The 19,348-nt window shown below is 65.5% G+C and overlaps 7 protein-coding genes across 7 annotated transcripts in view; 3 read left to right on the top strand and 4 right to left on the bottom strand.

The window, feature by feature from the left end:
* Positions 1 to 719: 719 nt before the first annotated feature.
* EMIHUDRAFT_237996 (hypothetical protein) lies at positions 720 to 1,276 on the bottom strand (the record flags this gene model as incomplete). Its single annotated transcript, XM_005777410.1, has 2 exons — positions 720 to 805; positions 883 to 1,276. 2 exons carry the CDS (start codon positions 1,274 to 1,276, stop codon positions 720 to 722), a joined length of 480 nt encoding a protein of 159 aa, XP_005777467.1.
* Positions 1,277 to 2,537: 1,261 nt separating this feature from the next.
* On the top strand, positions 2,538 to 3,626 carry EMIHUDRAFT_115658 (hypothetical protein; the record flags this gene model as incomplete). Its single annotated transcript, XM_005777409.1, has 7 exons — positions 2,538 to 2,665; positions 2,739 to 2,814; positions 2,894 to 2,946; positions 3,033 to 3,095; positions 3,169 to 3,385; positions 3,417 to 3,482; positions 3,564 to 3,626. The coding sequence occupies 7 exons, from the start codon at positions 2,538 to 2,540 to the stop codon at positions 3,624 to 3,626; spliced, it is 666 nt and encodes a 221-aa protein (XP_005777466.1).
* Positions 3,627 to 4,287: 661 nt separating this feature from the next.
* EMIHUDRAFT_424400 (hypothetical protein) lies at positions 4,288 to 5,610 on the top strand (the record flags this gene model as incomplete). Its single annotated transcript, XM_005777408.1, has 3 exons — positions 4,288 to 4,725; positions 4,786 to 4,857; positions 5,053 to 5,610. 3 exons carry the CDS (start codon positions 4,288 to 4,290, stop codon positions 5,608 to 5,610), a joined length of 1,068 nt encoding a protein of 355 aa, XP_005777465.1.
* An 888-nt stretch (positions 5,611 to 6,498) lies between these two features.
* EMIHUDRAFT_443715 (hypothetical protein) lies at positions 6,499 to 7,324 on the bottom strand. Its single transcript, XM_005777407.1, has one exon. The coding sequence runs from the start codon at positions 7,301 to 7,303 to the stop codon at positions 6,818 to 6,820; it is 486 nt and encodes a 161-aa protein (XP_005777464.1). The 5' UTR covers positions 7,304 to 7,324; the 3' UTR covers positions 6,499 to 6,817.
* Positions 7,325 to 9,473: 2,149 nt separating this feature from the next.
* Positions 9,474 to 10,110, top strand: EMIHUDRAFT_73978 (hypothetical protein; the record flags this gene model as incomplete). The annotated part of the gene is made up of 2 exons (XM_005777406.1): positions 9,474 to 9,867; positions 9,986 to 10,110. The coding sequence occupies 2 exons, from the start codon at positions 9,474 to 9,476 to the stop codon at positions 10,108 to 10,110; spliced, it is 519 nt and encodes a 172-aa protein (XP_005777463.1).
* Positions 10,111 to 14,947: 4,837 nt separating this feature from the next.
* On the bottom strand, positions 14,948 to 17,802 carry EMIHUDRAFT_237988 (hypothetical protein; the record flags this gene model as incomplete). Its single annotated transcript, XM_005777405.1, has 4 exons — positions 14,948 to 15,025; positions 15,171 to 15,317; positions 15,433 to 16,171; positions 16,910 to 17,802. The coding sequence occupies 4 exons, from the start codon at positions 17,800 to 17,802 to the stop codon at positions 14,948 to 14,950; spliced, it is 1,857 nt and encodes a 618-aa protein (XP_005777462.1).
* Positions 17,803 to 19,247: 1,445 nt separating this feature from the next.
* EMIHUDRAFT_237987 (hypothetical protein) overlaps positions 19,248 to 19,348 on the bottom strand; it is a gene marked incomplete at both ends in the record, with an annotated part of 1,561 nt that continues 1,460 nt past the window's right edge. The window contains one exon of the mRNA XM_005777404.1: positions 19,248 to 19,332. Within this exon, the coding sequence (XP_005777461.1) occupies positions 19,248 to 19,332 (85 nt within the window). The remainder of the gene's footprint in view (positions 19,333 to 19,348) is intronic.

Genomic DNA, 19,348 nt, shown 5'->3' with positions numbered 1-19,348 from the left:
CGCTGTCCTGAGAAGGTGCGTGGTCCCTCTTGACTGCCCATGCGCGCGAGGCTGTGTAGGCATAGCCTCGAGAGTGCCAGCAGCCAATCCGAGGCAGTTTGTGACGCGCATTGCGCCAGAAGCGTGCACGCAGCTGGAATGACACCTTCCTACTGGCCGTACGATCAGGTCGTCACTGAATGCTGGGTACTAAGGCCGCGAGCTATGCAGGTGATCAATTGTGCAGCATGGCACGGTCAGCAGCGCCGACAGGCTGTCGCAAGGCGTGATAGCATGGCCGCAAGTACGCCGAATTCCCATGAAAACAAGTAAAAAATCGCAAAAAAGAAAAAAATCGCGAAAAAATCGGCGCCTGCGGCGGGCCATGGGACCCCATCTCCCCCCCGCATGGACACCCTCTGGGGCCCCCGCGCCGGCCCAGAGAAGAGGAGCCCTGCGCATGCACGACCGACGACTCCACGCAGGAGAAGCCCCTCCCGCCCGTGCTTACGTGTGCTTGTCCTTGCGCAGCGGAGTAAGCGCCCTACTCTGCTCTCGGGCTGACCGGGTAATACACCGCAAATCAGTTATTTCACGACACACACAAAAAAAGGTCCCGTGCTTCGGTTCCTTTCCCGCTACATAGACTCGACTGTACTCTACTCGCAGGGCGCTCCAGCCTCGTCCAGCTCCAGCTGGCAGCAGCACACGCCCTTCGTACCTCACCGATGCCGCTGCCTCTACCGCTCGACTGTCATCTCTTTCCAAGTCCGTCTCGACTCGTCAGGGAGCCAGTACGTGCAGCCCTTGGCGCCGGCTCTGCAGCCTACAAGGTAGAGGGGCGTGTCGGCTCTCGTGTGGTCTATTAAGAGTGGGAAACTGAGTGATGGCGTCCCAGCGCACCAAAGAGGGGCTGACCGCCGAGATCTCTCACGAGGGCGTGCATCTTCTGAGAGACGACGTTCTCGACAAGCAACGCACGCCCTGAGCCAGCAGCGACCGTGCGCAAAGCGTGCAAAGTTTTTCTAGCGTGACCCTTGCGCCTTGCCGCTCGCTCGACGTGGATGTTGGTCAGTGTCAGGCAAGGCACCTTCTTGCCGTGAGGAACCTGCAGCGGGCTGACGATATCGAGGACCCGGACGCTAACCTGAGTGGCGCCGAGCGCGCAGCTGGCAGTCTCGCGGCCGCGAAGTTGCGAACGCAGAACGTCACAGGCTGATTTGGTGGGCGCCAGCACCGAGACAGCGGGCGAGGTCGCCGCGAGGAGCACGATCAAGCGCATCGAGTGCGAGCGCATCGATCAACCAGAGGAAGATTCCGCTATTTTTCTTTAATTCTTATCGCTCGCTTGCTGGCACCTTCCCCGCGCGACAGACAACCTTTTCTTCCAATAGCTAAAACTGTCTCGAAAAAAGAAACGCGACTTTGTTACCGCGGCGCCTGTAAAGTGCCTCTCCCGCCAGGTTGTGCAGCGCCGCGACGGCGGTCAATCAAGCAAGCCGGCGCGTGCCAGAGACCCTGCACCCGAGATTGGCCCGAGATTGGCCCGAGATTGGCCCGAGATTGGCCCGAGATTGGCCCGAGATGAAGCGGGGGGCGGCGATGCGCTAGGCGGCCCACATGCTCAATACCACACCACCCACGGGACTGAACCCACACTGGATTCGGTACTATGGGGTGCGGTAGGCGTCGTACATCCTCAAGTACACCGTCTCGACCGGCCTCTACTTTTACCTCTACAACGAGGCTGGTGCTTAGTACCTCGCGGCTCCCTCTCGGCTGCCTCTCGGCTACCCCTTGGCTACCTCTCTCTCGGCTCCCTCTCGGCTCCCTCTCGGCTCCTCTCGGCTCCTCTCGGCTTCACTCGGCTGCCTCTCGGCTCCCTCTCGGCTCCTCTCGGCTCCCTCTCGGCTCCCTCTCGGCTAGCCCTCGGCCACCTCTCGCTGTCTCACCACGGCCTACAAGCGAGCCCGCGTCGATGCGTGCGGCTTGGCGGACGGAGACCTCTCGATGGCGGACCCCATGCAATTCGGAATGGGAATTGCGCTTCGGCGGTTAGTGGTGCACTAACCTCCGAGAAACCCTTCGGGTCGCTCCTCATCGCAAACCCTGTCAGCAGAGTCCTCCTACGGGAATGTACGTAAGAGCCACGTAAACGGAATGAAGGCGCGCCCGTTACGGACGCACGAGCACGGAGTCGGGTGCTGGCGAGAGGCTCGAGACGCGGGCGCCGATGCGGTGGGAGGCCATCGGGCGTGCCACCCCTCGGCGTGCAACGAGTGACGACTTCGCATTTTTCTTTTTTTGAGAGCGCCTTCGTTGTTTATAGTAGAAACCCAACGGTCCCTTGCGAGTGCGCAGCCCGCCCCCCGAAAGCTATTCATACGTAACGGTAACAGCTACGTACCAGGGCCAACTCATCAGCCCTCGACCGGTTTGGGGGTGGGGGGGGACGGACGCGACTCTCCCGTCTCGTAACGGCCCGTCTCGCGCCGGCGTTGCGTGGTTGGAGGTTGAACGACCCCTCCGCCATCGCCCACGCCCTGTGCAACCCGACCATGGCAGCGCCGTCCGCGGGCCAGCAAAGGTATTTCAATGTGATGGCGACGGGGCAGATCGAGTCGGGTCGTTTCGAGGGCAACTCCTCACTCTACTGCCGCTACGTCTTTTCGTGCGGCGAGGACTGGTGTCACACGACCCGTTCTGTCACCAGTCAGGCAACAACACACGCTCACCGGACCGCCATCCTTCTCCCTCAGGTCCGTCATGTGCGGCGTGGAGGAAGGCATCACGCAGATGGCCTCCTCCTCTGGCTCGACTGCAAACGGGTCGGTGGTGCGCACAGACGCAGCCCGGCCCAGTCTACGCACCGCCTTGGAGCGAGTGTGGCCATACCTTTCCGCCCCTGCACCAGGTGTGGAACTTCCCCATCGACGCCACCTTTCGCTCGACGTGCCCACACGGATGGTAACGCACACAGATAGAGAGACACACCCGCGGCTCACCAAACCTTGGCCAAGGGGGGCCAACACGCGGGTCTCGCCCTCTGACAGGCCGCAGCTTGTCCTCTCCGTCTACGGCGAGGACTACTTTGGACGTCCGGATATGATCCTGGGGTGAGCTCTCGGCTGCCCTGTCGCCCCAGCCATCTCTCGCGCCCCAACGCTTACGCCACGTGCTCCCGCCAAGGTACGGAGCAGTGCACCTGCCTCTCACGCCCGGCCGCCACCGCGTGACTGTGCGCACGTTCCGGCCGCTCGCTTCCTCGCTGCTCGGCCGGCTGCAGTCGTGGCTCAACGGGATGCGGCCCGAGTTCATCGAGTCGCTCTTCCCTGCAAAGGGCGAGGGGCGAGAGGCGACCAGTCCCTGCATCTGTTCGCCCCGGCCCGCTCTCTTCTCCACCACCGTATCCTATCGACCAGGTGACGCGCGTGCAGTCCTTTGGCTCGGTGAGCCTTGTGCTCGACGTCGCCATCCAGGGCATGGAGCAGCTCGGATACGCGGTGACTCCGCCCCCCTCCTGGGCGAGCCTCCAAGCCCCTGCCTCCCCGTTTTTGCCCGCCGACGCCCGCCCCTCATCCTAGGTGCCGCCGCCTCGCGCCGAGGGCGTTCGCCTCATCGACCCTCTAGCTGCCACTATCTCGTGATGGGGGCGCGCGCGTGAACCTGACAGGAAATCCGGGGCCACCGAAACTCCGACCGCGCCGCAGCGCGCAGGAAAGCCGCTTCGGCCTTATTTGCGGGATTGCGCGCCCGGCGCGGCGTTCTGCCGTTTATGATCGCTGCGGCTCTCGGTTGCGTTCATTCAGAGGCGTCTGAGACGCATGTGGCGTGACATTCCTCATTCTCAGAAAAACCGCACATGCTAGGCGGGGGGGGGTAGTCGGCCTGTCGGCGGCAGAGCTACCTTGTGGCCAAAGACAACGCAAAGGACCCAAAGAATATCGGAAAAAGAAGCAAGGAGAAAAAAGAAAGAAAGAAAACAGACACCCCAAGGGAGGGATGGGAGGACGGGACGCCAGAAGACTCTGGAGAAGTGCGTGCACTTGGAGCACTTGGAGTGCGGTCATTAACCTCACGTCCAGGACCGGGGAGCTAAGAAGCGCACCCAGTTGGCCGGACGCTCGGCATCGGGTTACGGGCAAGAGAGCCCTAGCCCCGGGGGTGCGCGGTCGCAGGGCGTAAAAGTTGAATTCTTCCAGCGAGGCAACGCCGCCTCGGCTGACAACGAAGACAACGAAGACACTGATCAACGAAGACAGAGCCAGGAAAAATCGCGCACGCGCGCGGGCGCCGCAGCCCGAACAGATGACGCCCTTTCTGTTCCTCTCTCCGCTGCTAGCCGGCGTCACCACCTGCCCGGCCGCGTGGCGCGGCCATGTCGCGCCGCGGCTGCAGCCTGTTCGCGCGGCCGTGGAGGACAGCGCGGAGCCCGCACCGCATCGCGCCGGCTTCGTCTCCATCATCGGCATGCCAAACGTGGGCAAGTCGACGCTGATGAACCGGCTGGTCGGCGAGCGGCTCGCCATCATGACGCCAAAGGCGGGCACGACGCGCCACCGCATCCTCGGCATCCTCAACGGAGATGACTATCAGCTCATCTATTCGGATACGCCCGGCATTTACTCCGAGCCGCAGTATAAGCTGCAAGAGGGAATGATGGCCGCGGCGCGCGCTTCTCTCTCTCTCGCTCTGCGCCCAGCCTCTCCACCGCAACACCGCCACCGCCGGCCTCCTTCCCTGCAGGTGCGCGGCTCACTCAACGACGCCGACCTGGTGCTGCTCGTGCTGGACGTCTTCCAGCAGGGCTGGGAGGACGAGGCCATCCTCAGGCAGGTGGAGGCACAGGCGTGCCCGCTCATCGTCCTGCTCAACAAGGTGTCGCCGCCTCCGCCACCGCCACCGCCACCGCCACCGCCACACGGCCTACGCGACCTCCTCACTCTCCGCGCCGCGCCGCGCGCTATCTGTCCGTCGGCGCCGCACGCCGCCTCCCCACCCCGCCAGGTCGACCTGCTGCGCGACGGCTCGCCGCTGCCGCAAGAGACGCTCCGCCGGCTCGGCACAGAGCAGGAGCTGCTCGACAGCTGGCAGCAGCGCTTCCCGCAGGCGCCGCCGGAGCCCCTCTCCGCCCCCTTTTCGCCCAGCCCGCCCTGCCCACCGGCCGCTTCTTTGCAGGCGAGCGTGCTTCCGGTGAGCGCGGAGACGGGCGAGGGGAGCGAGGCGCTGCTCGCCCGCGTGCGCGCCTGCCTGCCTCTGCACGAGCCTTTCTTCCCGAAGGACCAGCTCACGGACCGGCCCGAGCGCTTCTTCGCCGCCGAGATGCTGCGCGAGGCCATCTTCACCGGCTACCGGCAGGAGGTGCCATACTCGTGCGAGGTTGCAATCACCGCCTTCAAGGAGCTCGACGAGATCATCCGGGTCAAGGCGACCATCTTTGTCTCGCACGAGACGCAACAGGGCATCGTCATCGGCCGCAAGGGCGCCGCGCTCAAGGCGGTCGGCTCAAAGGCGCGCAAGGAGATGGAGGCCTTCTTCTGCAAGCAGGTCTACCTGCAAACCTCGGTGAAGGTGCGCAAGGACTGGAGGCAGGACCCGGCCGCCCTGAGGGACTTTGGGTACACGCACTAGAGTCGTGCGCAAAAAATATTTTTTTGGGTTTCTTTTTTCTTTTTCCGCCGGCCCAGGGCTGTTGCTGGCGTGTACATGGCGCAGGACGCAGACGGTGGAGCGTATCGCTCCGCCTTTGCGTCGTGCCGCAACACACTCGAGGCGCTGGCGCGCGCCAGCGACGAGGACGGCCGCCTCGCGGCGCGCACTTGGTGGGTGACGTGCATGGGATCGCACCTGTGCCGTGCCGAGTACAGTGAGTGGCGCGCCGAGGCGGCGGAGCAGCTGCCGAGCCAGCTCACGGCGGCGCACACCGCCGTCGCGGTCGGCCTCGCCGGCTTTGAGCCGATGGCGCGCTGCGTCCTCGCGTGCGGCGAGGCGGTCGGTGTCCAGCCGGACAAGACGCTCGACCACGTCGAGGCGTCGGGCGCGCGGCAGCAGGCCGAGGGCGAGTGGCAGCGAGCGACGGCGGAGGTCGAGCCGCTGCGGCAGAAGCTGCAGGACACGTTTCTGAGCAGGACCAGCTGGCTCGGCCGCCGCAAGCCCGCCCTCGCCGCCTCGGCGTCCGAGATGGGCATCGACGAGGTGCGGGTCTGCCAGGTGTACGTGTACGGCCTCGCGTCGCGGCTGGCCGCGTGCGCGCCCGAGGCGGCGGCCTTTGCCGAGTCGGCGAACATGCGCGACGTCAACTCCCCGCTGCTCGGGTACGACGAGGCTCGGTGGGACCCGACGGCAGATCTCTGGCGGCGGATGGAGATGTGCGTGCACCGAGGGGCGGCCGCCGCGAGCACCGATCTCGACCGCGCATGGCGGCACGGCAAGGGGTAGGCGACAACACCGCAGAACACTGAACACCCATGTCCGACATCCTCCACCGCACGCGCTAAAGCCTAAACCGCGCGCCTCCGCTTTATTAATTAATTTAGTGTCACCAAAAATTGCTGACACTCTGCCTCGACCTGATGAGACCTCCTACGGCACACATGACACAACCTGAAACCGAGCACCTGCCAGGAGCCACCTCTCGAAGCCACCTCCTACTCGCACTCCATGTCGCCGTCCCCCCGCATCTTTTTGCTGCTCCGCGCTCCGCGCTTTCTCTCCCTTCTATTGGAAGTCGGGAGCCCAGAGAGTGGAAGTCAGCCACAGCGTAGACTCCCGTTCCCGGCCGCGCATCCGCGCGGTGGCTTATACCAGAGAGGAGGCGAGACCGGCGCCTTTGCCGCTCTCAGAGCTGCGGCACAGATCCGCCTTTCTTGGAGGCGCCAACAACAACAATCGCGAGGACACAGACGGTGGCGGCGCCGCCTGCGATGGCTGCTTTCTGCTTGCACTCATCCTTCTCCATGTCGTCAGGGCAGTACTCGTCCCACAGATCCTCCTCGGGCGGAGGCATCGTCGGCGGCGTGGGCGGCAGCGGCGGCGGCGACGGCGCAGCCAGCGCCTTCATGAAGATGACCTTGCTGCCGCCGCCGAAGAGGAAGCCGCCTCCTTCCTGCTCGCACGTCACCTTCTCCTCGCAGCCCTTAAAGTTGCCTTCCTTCACCAGGATGCGCATGCACTGCTCGCAGCCCGCCTGCGGGTCGCCGAAGATGCCCTCGACCGGCGATTCCATGCCGCAACCCGGGTTGTAGACGTACATGCCGGTGCCGCAGCCGACGCTCTCCTTCAGCTCGGGCGCGCCGGCGATGGCGAGCATCAGCGGGAGCATCATGGTTGGGGAAAGGAAAGGTGGCCAGGTCGCACTTGCGGCAAGGCAAGGCGCGCAGTCGCATTTCTTTTCTTTCCTCTTAATAGTGCGTGTCGTCATCATCTGTCCAGCGTCCACCCATACCGCGTTGGTGTCCAGTCCGAGCCTGGCTGTTCTTCACCTTTCTACCTACCTACCTACTAATAGTGCTCTGATCACCCGAATACCACGTTCGGATCGCTCCTCATCGCAAACCCTGAGAGAGATTTTTAGCAATACCAAACAAATCTAACACTCACACGTCATTTGGGGCCTGGAGCCCTGTTCACGCGCGCGCGAGACGTGCAGACAGGGTTGCCTCAGCAGTTCACCCTCGGGTATGTTCGTCAGAGCTACATTCACTGAAAAAGAAATAATACTTATTTGCCCCACACCTGGGTTCCGGCTCCGACCACGGATAGGGGGTCTGTTGACCACGACTCGCGCCAAAACGCCCTACCTACCTATCTATCCCCAGGCCGCGCAGCGAAGCGAAAAAAGACGAAAACACGGGCTACCTACCTGTTGCAGGGCCCTCTGGGGCGGTCAAAGCCGGACCTACCTACCTATTGCATAGGGTGTCAGCGAGGAAAACAGACCCCCAGGACTCTATCCCCGTACAGGCCAAGTCAGGTTTTTGCTCATGGTGCATTCACTCACACCACCGCAGTACAATCGATTGAGTCCGGGTTTTTTTATGCGTATGATTGTAAGGGCGTGGGGACCCGCCCCAGGACAGGCTCTGGCGTTCGATGGAGCGCTCTGGTGCCGAGGAGAGCCGCTGGCACGAGGTAGATGTGAAGCCAAGGCCGCCTTCGCATAGTCCGACTGCACCGCTGGATATGTGCGGCTGTCCACGGGCCTCCGCCGAGCAAAGACCACGAGGCTACTCACATATGCGGTAATTCGGAGTGTATTTGCGCCAGCCACATCCGCTGGCAGCCAAAGCCCGAGAATCGCGAGGATGTGATTTTCCACGCGAAGCCCTGCCGTGCGGGGACGGCACGAAAGAGCTGGTGAGGCAACGGAAAGAAGGTGCCACAGCGCTGATCACCTTTTAAATAGCGCTCTTGATGACAGGGCAGGCAGTTCCCGACGGGGGACACCCGCCCCGGCCCGCTGGAGTAACCGAATGTCCTGTGGGGATCGTGAGTGTAGCTAGCGTGCGGCAGTGTGGGAGATGCCCTCGGGTCGCGTTGAACGCAGGCCAAGTCAGGTTTTTGCTCATGGTGCATTCACTCACACCACCGCAGTACAATCGATTGAGTCCGGGTTTTTTTATGCGTATGATTGTAAGGGCGTGGGGACCCGCCCCAGGACAGGCTCTGGCGTTCGATGGAGCGCTCTGGTGCCGAGGAGAGCCGCTGGCACGAGGTAGATGTGAAGCCACGACGGGTCGATACAGCAGGCCGACCAGAGAGTGCAGAGTGAGCACTGCCCCTCTCCAAGATCGACTCCTGTGAAGAAGCCCGCCTAGGACCATCAAGGGGAGACCAGGTACACTTGACCCGCGCAAAGAGCTAGATGCAGCCGTACCCATTCTACGGCCTCAGAGCGTATGCCTTGCCGCCGGACGGTGGCGGTCGTGTCGGTGGTTGGGCCGTTTTGCACGACGGCTGTGGCGGCGCTCTGGAGGGGAGGGCGGCCATTTTCGGGTGGTGGATGGCCGGCTTTTGAGGTCTTGCAACCCTAGCTGTGACAGCTTCGGACAGCTCGCGCATTCCTAGGAACAGCGGGCCGGCTAGGGTTGAGGCCACACAGCCCGGGACATGACGAGGGTGGTGGAGGTCCGAAATCACGCCGCTATGCCTCGGCTCCAGCGAGGCCTCTCAGGCCCTAGCTCAGGTATATGCAGTAGCCTGAAGCAGGGAACACCCACCCCCCAGCACCAGTCTTCTAGGTGGAGGCGGGCCCGCTGGTATCGTCGGGAAGGTCGAGGAGGGTGGGTGGATGAGCGAGAACCTGACAAGGCCTGTAGGAATCCTAGGAGCCGGAACCCTGCAGAGAGTCGGGCTCGCGTCTTCCTCGGCCGCCACCCGCCACGGCTCTGCCGCCAGCCCGGGTGTTCAATATGCTCGCTGCCGTCCTCGCCACCGCCACGGGTCTGCTGCCCACCCCGCTGCACCGATACGCCGCCGCGCGGTCCTCGGCTCCGATGGCGAGCAGCTCGGACTACGACGTGAGGCTCGACGAGGTGGCCGAGCGCTCGAGCCGTCTTATCGCTGCGAAGGAGGAGGCGGGACTCTCCTTCGACGAGCTTGCGACGAAGCTCGGCCTGACCAACACCTACACTGCCCAGCTCTTCCTCGGCCAGGCTCAGCTCAAGGCGAATACGGCACCCAAGCTCAAGAAGGCGCTGCCTTCTGTCAGCGACGACGATGTGCAAGCGATGATGGCGCACTTTCCGATGCGTGGCTTTGACGAGAGGATCCTGCAGGAGCCAAACGTCTACCGCACGTACGAGGCGGTCACGCACTACGGCGAGGCGATCAAGCGGATCATCAACGAGGAGTGCGGCGACGGCATCATGTCGGCAATCGACTTTTACTGTGCCCACCCTCGCCTGCACTGTTCACGCCCACAGCCCTCGCCTGCACTCCCTCGCCTGCGCCACCAACCCCTGGTCGGAGCTCCGGCGGTGACTCCTGCCATCCCACGGCCGCGAAGGCGATGTCGGGACGACAACCGGCAAGGCGGGCGAGAAGCGCGTCGTCATCACATTCAACGGCAAGTTCCTGCCCTTCATCGAGCAGCAGGCCGCCGACAACACGGCTTCGAGTCCGAGGGACTAAGAGCGCGCGGACGGGCGATGTGTCTCTCAAATCGCGCGCTGGAAGCTGACCGGCTGTGGTCCGATCCGGGATCCCTGTCCCACGGTGCGCGCACGAGACGCGCCACCGTACAGAGTATACACCCCGGCGGCACGAACGAAGCGGTTTACTCCCCAGACGCCGAGAGAGCTGTGTCCCTGCAGAGCCGTTTATTTATTGTCAAATGTGCCTCAACGAAAGGAGGTGTGTCTATAGACTGACTGACTGTGACTGCCTCAACGAAAAGTCCGGATGGAGCGGATGCGCTCTAGGATCCTCTCGACTCGTGTTTACTAATGTGTAAAATAAATAAATAAAAACGGACACCTCTCTTACTCTACTGTGAGATGGGTAAAAAGGAACAGGTCCCCGCCCTTACTACCCGTTGCCGCTCCCTCGCCATCGCCCGGTGACACCGCCGCCGCTTCAACGCCCCGCCGCCCGGCCCGTCGCCGCCGCTGCCGCTGCTTGCTCAGGCGCTGCACTTCTGTGGATGGCTCCTCCCACAGCGACAGCGGGCAGTCGTGCAGCGCGTCGAGGTAGTGGTGGCAGAGCACGATGCAGTGGCTCGCCAGCAGAGCGCCGCCGCCAAGCGATGCGGCGAGCACACGCCCTCCTCCCCCCGCGGTGGCGCCGATGCGCCACGCAGCCTCAACCTCCTCACCGGTCAGCCCGCGGTCGTCACCCAAAACAATGACGCAATCGTCGAGCCGCAGCGGGCCGCGCTGCCCCTCCGCGCTCGCAGCCTCGCCCCCAGACTCCTCCTCCTCCGCCTCCCCTGTCTCCTCCGCGAGGCGCTGCAGCACCGCCGCGAGGGGGGGCGCGCCCTGCAGCAGCAGCAGCAGCGGCGCGGCGATGCGGCTGCGGCGGGGAGGCGCGCGCGCGAGGGTCAGCGCCTCTTCCAGCGCCTCCTCGAAGCCCCCCTCGGCCAGCCGGAAGCCGCGCAGCTCGCGAGGGCGGGCCGCGTGTGGGGCCGGCTCGCCGTCGGCCAGGTAGTCGATCGCGGCGCGCAGCCGGTGCGCGGTCTCTGCCTCGCAAGGGTGTATGCCGCGGGCGAGGCCGCCGGTGACGCAGAGGAAGCTGGGCCGCTCCATGCCGAGGAAGGGCAGGCAGAGCTCGGTGTTGTGCCGCAGCCGCTGCGACGAGACGAGGGCCGAGGAGACAAGCCGCGCGGCGAGGTCGATCCGCCTACTCCGTCAGTGGTGAGTACGCGCACACATTGGCACTGGCACTGAGCCGTCGGCGGCGAGGCCGGCCCGCCCGTCGCGGAGGCTACTGTCCGGGTCGAAGTCGAGGCTCGCGCGGTGGAGAGGGACGACAAAGCGGCGGACAAAGCAGGCCGGGCCGCAGCGCAGGAACTGGTCGTCGCGCGCCGTGCTACCGCCAAAGGAGCATGCGGCCGCAAGATGGCCTCGCTCGCCGCAAAAGTTGCAGCGCGTCTGCGGGCACTGACGGACGAGGTGGCCCGTCGACCCGCACGTGTAGCAGACCCGCGCCTCTCCCTTTGCCACACGGCGAGCGAGTGCACGATCCCTGGCACAGCAGCGGCACGGTGTGCGGAGGATGCGCTCCGTCACCTTGCAGACGTCGAGCGTGTCGTCGAGCCGTCCATGCCCGACGCTGATGACGTGCCCTCCAACCGTCACCTCGGCTGCGCACAGGCAATGGGCATTCGAGCAGAAGCGAGCACCGGGGTGAGCGTGCGCGGTGAGGCTGGCGGCGGCGTCGTGTACGCGCAGCTGACGAAGCAGCGCTGCAGTCGCCTTGGCTGCAGCGACGGCGTCGGTGTCGGCATCGACCTCGGCGGAGGTCCTCGTGGCGCTATCTCCCATCGACCTCGGCGGAAAGCATGCCCCGGGGGCATGCTTGCACAACTGTTGTAGAAAAAAGAATTTGCCCTGGTCGCTCGCACGACACTAGGCCCTTGGGTTGTCTGTTTTCTTTCTTTCTTTTTAGGCTCGGGACTGGCGCGCACTGGCACTAACACTTCGACTCTGCGAAAAAGAAAAAGGAGGATGTTAAGCGCCGGCGACGGCTCCCGACGCCGAACGCCGCCGCCCAAGAGACGACGCCGTGGCGGGGCGGCTTACGGGAGCGGAGGACAGCCGCGACGCGCTGTGGGGCCGGGAGAAGCCCGGGAGTTGCGAGTGTGCGCCGCTTGCGCCGCCTGTGAGCCGCTCGATGTGCGCCTATTATTGGGCGCGGTCCTCGATCTACTCGTCCCGCTCGTTGGCCTGCTCTCCTCGCAGACGCGTGCAGCGCGGCTCAGCGCGGCAGGCGCTCTGGTGCACGCCAGCCGCGACGAGGCGACGAACTGCACCAAGCTTCGCGAGGCGGGCGCCGTGGCCGCGCTCATGTCGCTCCTCGAGGAGGAGGCTGCAGCCGACGGCGGGGGGGAGCTCGAGATGCAGTCACGGGCCGCGTGGTGCCTCGCTAACATTGCAGCCGATCCTGCCGCCGCCGCCCAGCTTGGCACCGTCCGTACGGGGTACACGCCACTGCTGCACCTCCTTCGCAGCGAGAAGGAGCAGCTGCAGCGGCCAGCTGCAGCTTGCCTCTTCAATGCCACGATCAGCGACGGGAACGCCCCCGCCAGCCTCTTGCAGGTCGGGGCGCTGACGGTGCTCATTAGCGTTGCTGGCCAGCCCGGGGCCAATGGTGACGTCGCTGCTTGGGCTGCGGGCGCTATCCTAAACATGGCCCACCGCGGGTCAGGAGGCTTGCTCTGGGACGAGCTCCCGTCCGACGCGGGCCTTTTGCAGGTCCTGCTTGAGCGCCTCCGCCCGGGCGAGGAGCTGCAGAATGCGAATGCCGCCGGCGCTCTGGGCAACTTGTGCGCGCACTCGGAGGCGGCTCGCCTTCACGCCATCGAGGCTGACGCCGTGGCGTCACTTGTCGCGCTGCTCGATACGTCACCGGTGTCTGGCTTTGCGGCGGGCGCGCTCGCGTCCATCCTCGTGGAGGAGGTGGGGCGGCAAGCCCTAGTGCTGGCCAGTGGAGTTGCCCCGTTGGTCGAGATTCTGGAGTCGGAGGATAGGGACACCGCCGCAGCGGCTGCAGTGGCACTGCTCAACGCCACCGCACACCATCCTGCGTGTGAGCTGTTGCTCGAGGCAGGCGGGATCCCGGCGCTGCTCTCGTGCCTCTCCACAGCCACGCCCTCTGTGCGCCAGCCCCTCAGCCCCTCAGGCCCTCAGGCGTGTTGGCCGTTCCACCGATAACGACGTGGCGATAGGTGCGGGAGCCGGCGGCCGGTGCGCTGCTCAACGCAGCGGCCGACCCGAAATGCGCGGAGGCCATTCGCGATGGCGAGGTGGAGACGATGAGACGGGGCGGAGACGACCCCGTGCAGGCCCTGTCCTTGCTGGGCGAGCTCCTCCAGCAGGTCGAGGCGGGGCCCTTGCTGCGAGGGCGCGTGGCGGGCGTCCTCTTCAACTGCGCGGCTTGCAGCCCCGAGAGCAGGAGCGCGCTCCTCGAGACAGGCGTCGTGTTTGGTGCCGTCGAGCTCTTGCACGAGCTCACTTCGGACGCTGTCGATGCCAAGGGCGTGAGCACTTGGGTCCGCGCGATGGGCGCGGACGCCACAGCCGAGCAGCGCGAGCGTTTGGTCGCCAACACGATTGGCATCGTGCTGAACGCATCTCTCAATCCGGCAGCGAAGCAGGAGGTGCTGCGTGGCGACGGCCTGACGCCACTCCTTGCTGCCGTCTCCTCTAGCCTCAGCAGCAATCCTTCTCTGGCGACCCTTGCCGCCACAGCCATTGCCTACATCAGCGACCGCGCCGAACACCGCCCTGGTTCGCCCGGCTCGGCCGCACGTGCCGCGGACAGCCCGACGCGAAACACGTTCCGCAAGCGCCACTTCCACGCGCCCGACTATGGCGGCGGCTGCCCGGCGGACGACGAGGCGGAGGAGACTCCCGGCGCACGGCCGATCTCGGTCTTCGGGCGCATGCCCGAGGCTAAAATCTCGGCGACGCACGACTCGTCTCTAAAGGGCCCGCGCGTTACATCGGAGCCGGGCGAGGTCTTCGCACGCCGGCAGGAGGCATTGGCACGGCCCGTCTCCTCCGAGGAGGAGGTGCCGTCGCCGCTGCCATCTCCGCTGCCTTCGCCGCGAGAGGACTGATGCGAGATGGCATGTGGAGAGCTAGGTGGAAGGTGGAGAGAGAGGACCGCGCCACCTGCTGTGTGGTACCGTCTACTAGGCGGGGTATCAGCTGCCTCTGGAAGGCACCGAGAGGTACAAATGGCGCAAATGGTCAAATCAAGGGTTTGTAACGCGATCTGAAGATCTCAGATGATCTGTGCCACAGTGAAATGGAACTAGCCCTCGGGCGTCGGGGCGGTTTTCTTTTTTGTACAACACATAGTGCGCGCCAAGTCCAAAAAAGGCACAGGGGCACGCGCGCTCTGTGACATGCATGTGCGCGCGGCGCCGCAGACCGCGGCAGACCCGCAGACCAGACGCAGAGCCCAGTGGCTGCCCAGAGAGAGAGACCAGACCAGACAGGCCGAGAGTCCACGACGCGCACATGGCAGAGCGTGGGAGCCGAGAACGCGAGAGTACGCGCGGCCACCGCCACGGCCAACTAGTGGAGAGCGAATGCACGCCCCCGCCTGGCCAAAGGGTAGGAGAGAGAAGAGAGTACGCGCGGCCACCGCCACGGCCAACTAGTGGAGAGCGAATGCACGCCCCCGCCTGGCCAAAGGGTACTAGGGTAGGAGAGAGAAGAGAGTACGGGCGGTGGTGTCCGCAGCATGCGGATGTCACGGCGACGAAGGCGAGATCTCGGAGGAGCGCCGGCATCGACGGCTCTCAAGGCAGCGTCGGCTCTACGGTGACGATGGTCCACGCGTTCCCGTCGAGGGTGAACGTCTCGAGCGTGCCCACCGCCTGAGTGCATCGTGCGGCGGCAACATGAGGTCTCCACACGCGCGCCTCTAGGTATTTGAGGTTTGCGCTGCCCCCCCCCCCCCCCCCTCCACTCCCCAACCCACTAACCCACTAAGGTCAGGTCCTGGGCGGGCGGCGGACTGACCTGCATGTGGGTGAGAGGCGGGAAGAGGATCTCCTCCTCGGCGGGGAAAGCCGAGAGCCACTTAACGCCCACACCGCGCTTGACGGCACTCGACGTCGCGATGCGCAGGATCACGGACGTCGTGCTAATCGAGTACTCAACTGCGACCTGGAGCGTGCCGGGAGGGGGGAGGGCCAGTGAGGGCTAGGCCGAGGGCAACGAAAAAAGTTGCTTTGGGGCGGGCCTTGAGGTCCGCTGTGGTGCTCATGGGCGCGATCTCGACGCCGCCCTCGTTCAGGAAGTTGGGCGGCAGCTCGACCGACTTCATGCCTCGAAAGAGGTCCATCGGCTGGTTCGCGTCTGCCTGCATCGCTTCGGCGGCGCCGAGCTTCTTGCACGCCTCCTCGACGAGCGTCACGATCATAGGCAGCGGGTGCGGCTTGCCCGCCTTGCGCCGCTCCATGTCGCGCAGTGGGTCGTTGATGTGGGCGAATGCGGCGGTGGTGTAGAGGCGGAGCGCAGCGACGTGCTCGATCTTTACACCCGACTTCTGGACGCGCTCGTCGTCGAAGAAGTCGGCGAGGCGCTTGCCGCCAACGCCGCGGCCGTTGACCCACTTGATGCGCTCTGGCAACAGCTGGCCGTTAGCGTCGCAATCGCGCATCAACCCGTGCTGGAAGTGGATGCTGCTCGCGCCCGCCTCCGAGTCAAGCACGTACGCGAGGCACTCGGAGAGCTCCTCCCCGGCGGTGCCGTGGAAGCCGCCCGGCTCCTGGCCGGCGGCTGACGCGGCGAAGGCGGCCACCTCCTCGCGCATGCCATCGAGGCCCTTGAGCTTGCGGAGCAGGACGACCTTCTCGTCGACGCACATGAAGTTGGTGATGCCGCGCCGGTTTTCGGCGGCGCCGACGTAGGTGAGCTGCTTGGGCGTTGCGATGTTCATCTTCTCGTAGTCGTGCGCCGCCTCGGAGATGCTCGGGTCGCGCTCCAAGATTGTGGAAACCCTCGGCTCGATGGCGCCCCTGCGATGCTGATCAACCGCGGAGACGCCTCGCCGGGCTTGCCCCTGGGCTGCTGTGCGGCGGCGGCAAATCATGTACACGACGCCTAACATAAGGAGACATGCCAGGAAGCCACCGACCGCCCCCGCGATGACGGGAATGCTTGCCCCCCCTGAGCTTGCCCCCTCATCGTTCGGCGAGCGCGTGGAAGTAATCGACGGCGCAGAGGGGGGGGAGGCGGGCGGCGACAGCGGCGGCGGCGAGGCGGAGGGAGGAGGCGGAGACGGTGAGGCGGAGGGAGGCGGCGGAGACGGTGAGGCGGAGGGAGGCGGCGGAGACGGTGAGGCGGAGGGCGGCGGCGGCGGCGGCGGCGAGGGAGGCGGCGGCGAGGGCGAAGCCGAGGGCGGCGGCGGCGAGGGCGAGGCGGAGGGGGGCGGCGGCGGCGGCGGCGGCGAGGGAGGCGGCGGCGAGGGCGAAGCCGAGGGCGGCGGCGGCGAGGGCGAGGCGGAGGGCGGCGGCGGCAGCGGCGGCGAGGGAGGCGGCGGCGAGGGCGAAGCCGAGGGCGGAGGCGGCGAGGGCGAGGCGGAGGGGGGCGGCGGCGGCGGCGGCGGCGAGGGAGGCGGCGGCGAGGGCGAAGCCGAGGGAGGCGGCGGCGAGGGCGAAGCCGAGGGCGGCGGCGGCGAGGGCGAGGCGGAGGGCGGCGGCGGCGGCGGCGATGTGGGAGGGCGAGGCGGTTGCGACGGCGGCGACGGCGGGCACGCAAACGAGCTCCAGTCGTAGGCGTCGGGCCACGCGCTCGTCTGCTTCACAAAGCTGGCGTAGATGAGCGCCTTGTTGCAGTCACTGAGGGAGGTGGCGCGGTCGAACATCTCGACCATATTGGTGACCGCCGACGTGTCCCACGACCCGATGTCCTGGTCGAAGGAGGCGGCGTCTCGGAACATGCCCACCATCACGGTGACCGCCGACGTTACCCACGGCCCGATGTTCTGGTTGAAGGAGGAGGCGAGTGCGAACATGCCGCTCATGTCGGTGGCCGCCAACACGTCCCACGACCCGATGTCCTGGTCGAAGGCGATGGCGTTCCAGAACATGCCGCTCATAATGGTGACCGCCGACACGTTCCACGACCCGATGTCCTGGTCGAAGGAGGAGGCGCCGCCGAACATGGAGTTCATGGTGGTCACAGCCGATGTGTCCCAGGACCCGATGTCCTGGTTGAAGGAGGAGGCACCATAAAACGTCGCCCACATGCGAGTTACAGCCGACGTGTCCCACGACCCGATGTCCTGGTCGAAGGAGGCGGCGCCTTGGAACATGCACAGCATCTCGGTGACCCCCGACGTAACCCACGGCCCGATGTTCTGGTTGAAGGCGGAGGCGCCTCTGAACGTATTGCTCATGTCTCTGACCGCCGACACGTTCCAAGCCGAGATGTCTGGGTTGCACGTTTCCTTGCCTGTCGGAGACGAGCCCACGTATACATTCGGGCACCACGACTCAGCGCAGAACAGACCCGCTATGTCCGTGATGGCCCCAACGTCCCACCCCGAAATGTGGCCATACCGTGCGAGGGCCGCCGACTCGTCGGTGCACCACAGGTTGACCGCGGCCCTGAGGTCGGCCGTGGACGAAAATGAGGCATAGGGCATAGCTGACGCCGCGCAGGCGCGAGCTGGCGGGCGGGCCGAAGGGGAACAGGTGTTTGATGGTGAAGGCGGGCAAAAGCTAGCCAGACGCCGTTGAAAGTCAGGCACTTTTTCACAGGTAAAGTACTCCACTTTGGTGAGAGAGAGAGAGAGAGAGAGAGTCTCTCTCTCTCCACTTTGGTTAAGGCAAGCTTGACCGTATTAAGGCTGACCTTACCTTACCTTACCTCTCCAGGCATTTGGAGCACTTGGAGTGCAGTCATTAACCGCACATCCAGGGCCGGGGAGCTAAGAAGCGCACCCAGCGAGCCGGATGATCGGCATCGGGCTACGGGCTAGAGAGCCCTGACCCCTAGGGGGGGTGCGCGTTCGCAGGGAAAGGGCCGTAAAACACGGGTCTCCGAGGGTTGGCTCCGTGTACCGGGTTTCCCCTTAACTTCAGAACGCCCCCTCTACTCGGAGCTAGCTAGTAGACACGACACTGTATACCACGCACGTACACAGGCCCTCACTCAGCATCCCGTCTCTCAGGGTTCCACCGCCCGCCTTCTCGGGGCTCCGATTCTCAGTGATACGCTCTTTTATTCGCCAGCCGAGCGTCGTGTGACGGCCGCTGTAGCCGTTTCTGATGTCTCTTCTTCGGCCATGGTCCCGCTCCCGCCTCACCTCCGACTGGTACTGCCGCCTCCGAGAGCGTCGACTGCCCCTGGTCGGCGAGTCGCGCCCGCATCCGCGGCCTCCCTATCGTCCTCGGCTCGCCCCTCCCCTCCGCTGGCCCCTCATCGAGCTCGGGGAGGCGTGGCCCTCCTTGATCATCGCAGATCCCGGTGGTCCGGCTGCCGCCGCGACGGGTCTACCCCTGGTGAGCTCGTATGTCCCGACCCCACTCGCAGGGGCCGAGTTATAGCTCAACTCTCACCCCCTCCGACAGTTGACTCCAGGTCTCACCCGGGGCCCTCCGGTCCCGGCCTTCCAGTTCGCTGGGATCTCCCCACGGCATCCCCCCCCTCGGTCCCCTCCCTCGGGTTTTCCAGCCTCCGGCGGGGCGGCTCCAGGTCCCCCAGGTCCCGTGCTCCCGTGCGGGTCCGTACGGTGACGGCCACGCCGGCGGCGGGGGCGGAGGCGGCGGTGGGGGGGGCGGGTACGGTGGCGGCACTGGCGGCCGCACCGCCTGGTGTGGAGCCTCGGGGGCGGCCCCACGACCCTGCGGCCTCTCCAGCCGCGGCTCCACGCGCCGATCGTCCACCGCACTCCGGGGGGGGGATCTAACCCTTGCTTGCCCCCGAGGAGGGAGGGGGGCAGGGCCCGGGCTCGCCGCTGGCCTCGCCTCTCCTCCCCCTCGCACTCCGCTAGGTCGCAGGCTGTCTATCAGTCGCGTCGCTTCCTCGTTCACCCGATCTCCCTCGATCCGCTCCCGCACTGCCCGAATGTCGAAGGCCGAGTTGTGTTCAGACAGCGGGCCCGCCGATGCCACTCGCTTCTTCACACAGCAGGCGTATGCCATCATCGCCTGCCCCCCCGACTGTGTCGGTCCTGGTGCAATGTCGTT

This window comes from Emiliania huxleyi (assembly GCF_000372725.1).
Source record: "Emiliania huxleyi CCMP1516 unplaced genomic scaffold EMIHUscaffold_260, whole genome shotgun sequence".
Classification (NCBI taxonomy): Eukaryota; Haptophyta; order Isochrysidales; family Noelaerhabdaceae; genus Emiliania; species Emiliania huxleyi.
Note: the sequence above shows the minus strand (reverse complement) of the source record. Positions and strands in the feature narration are given on the sequence as shown.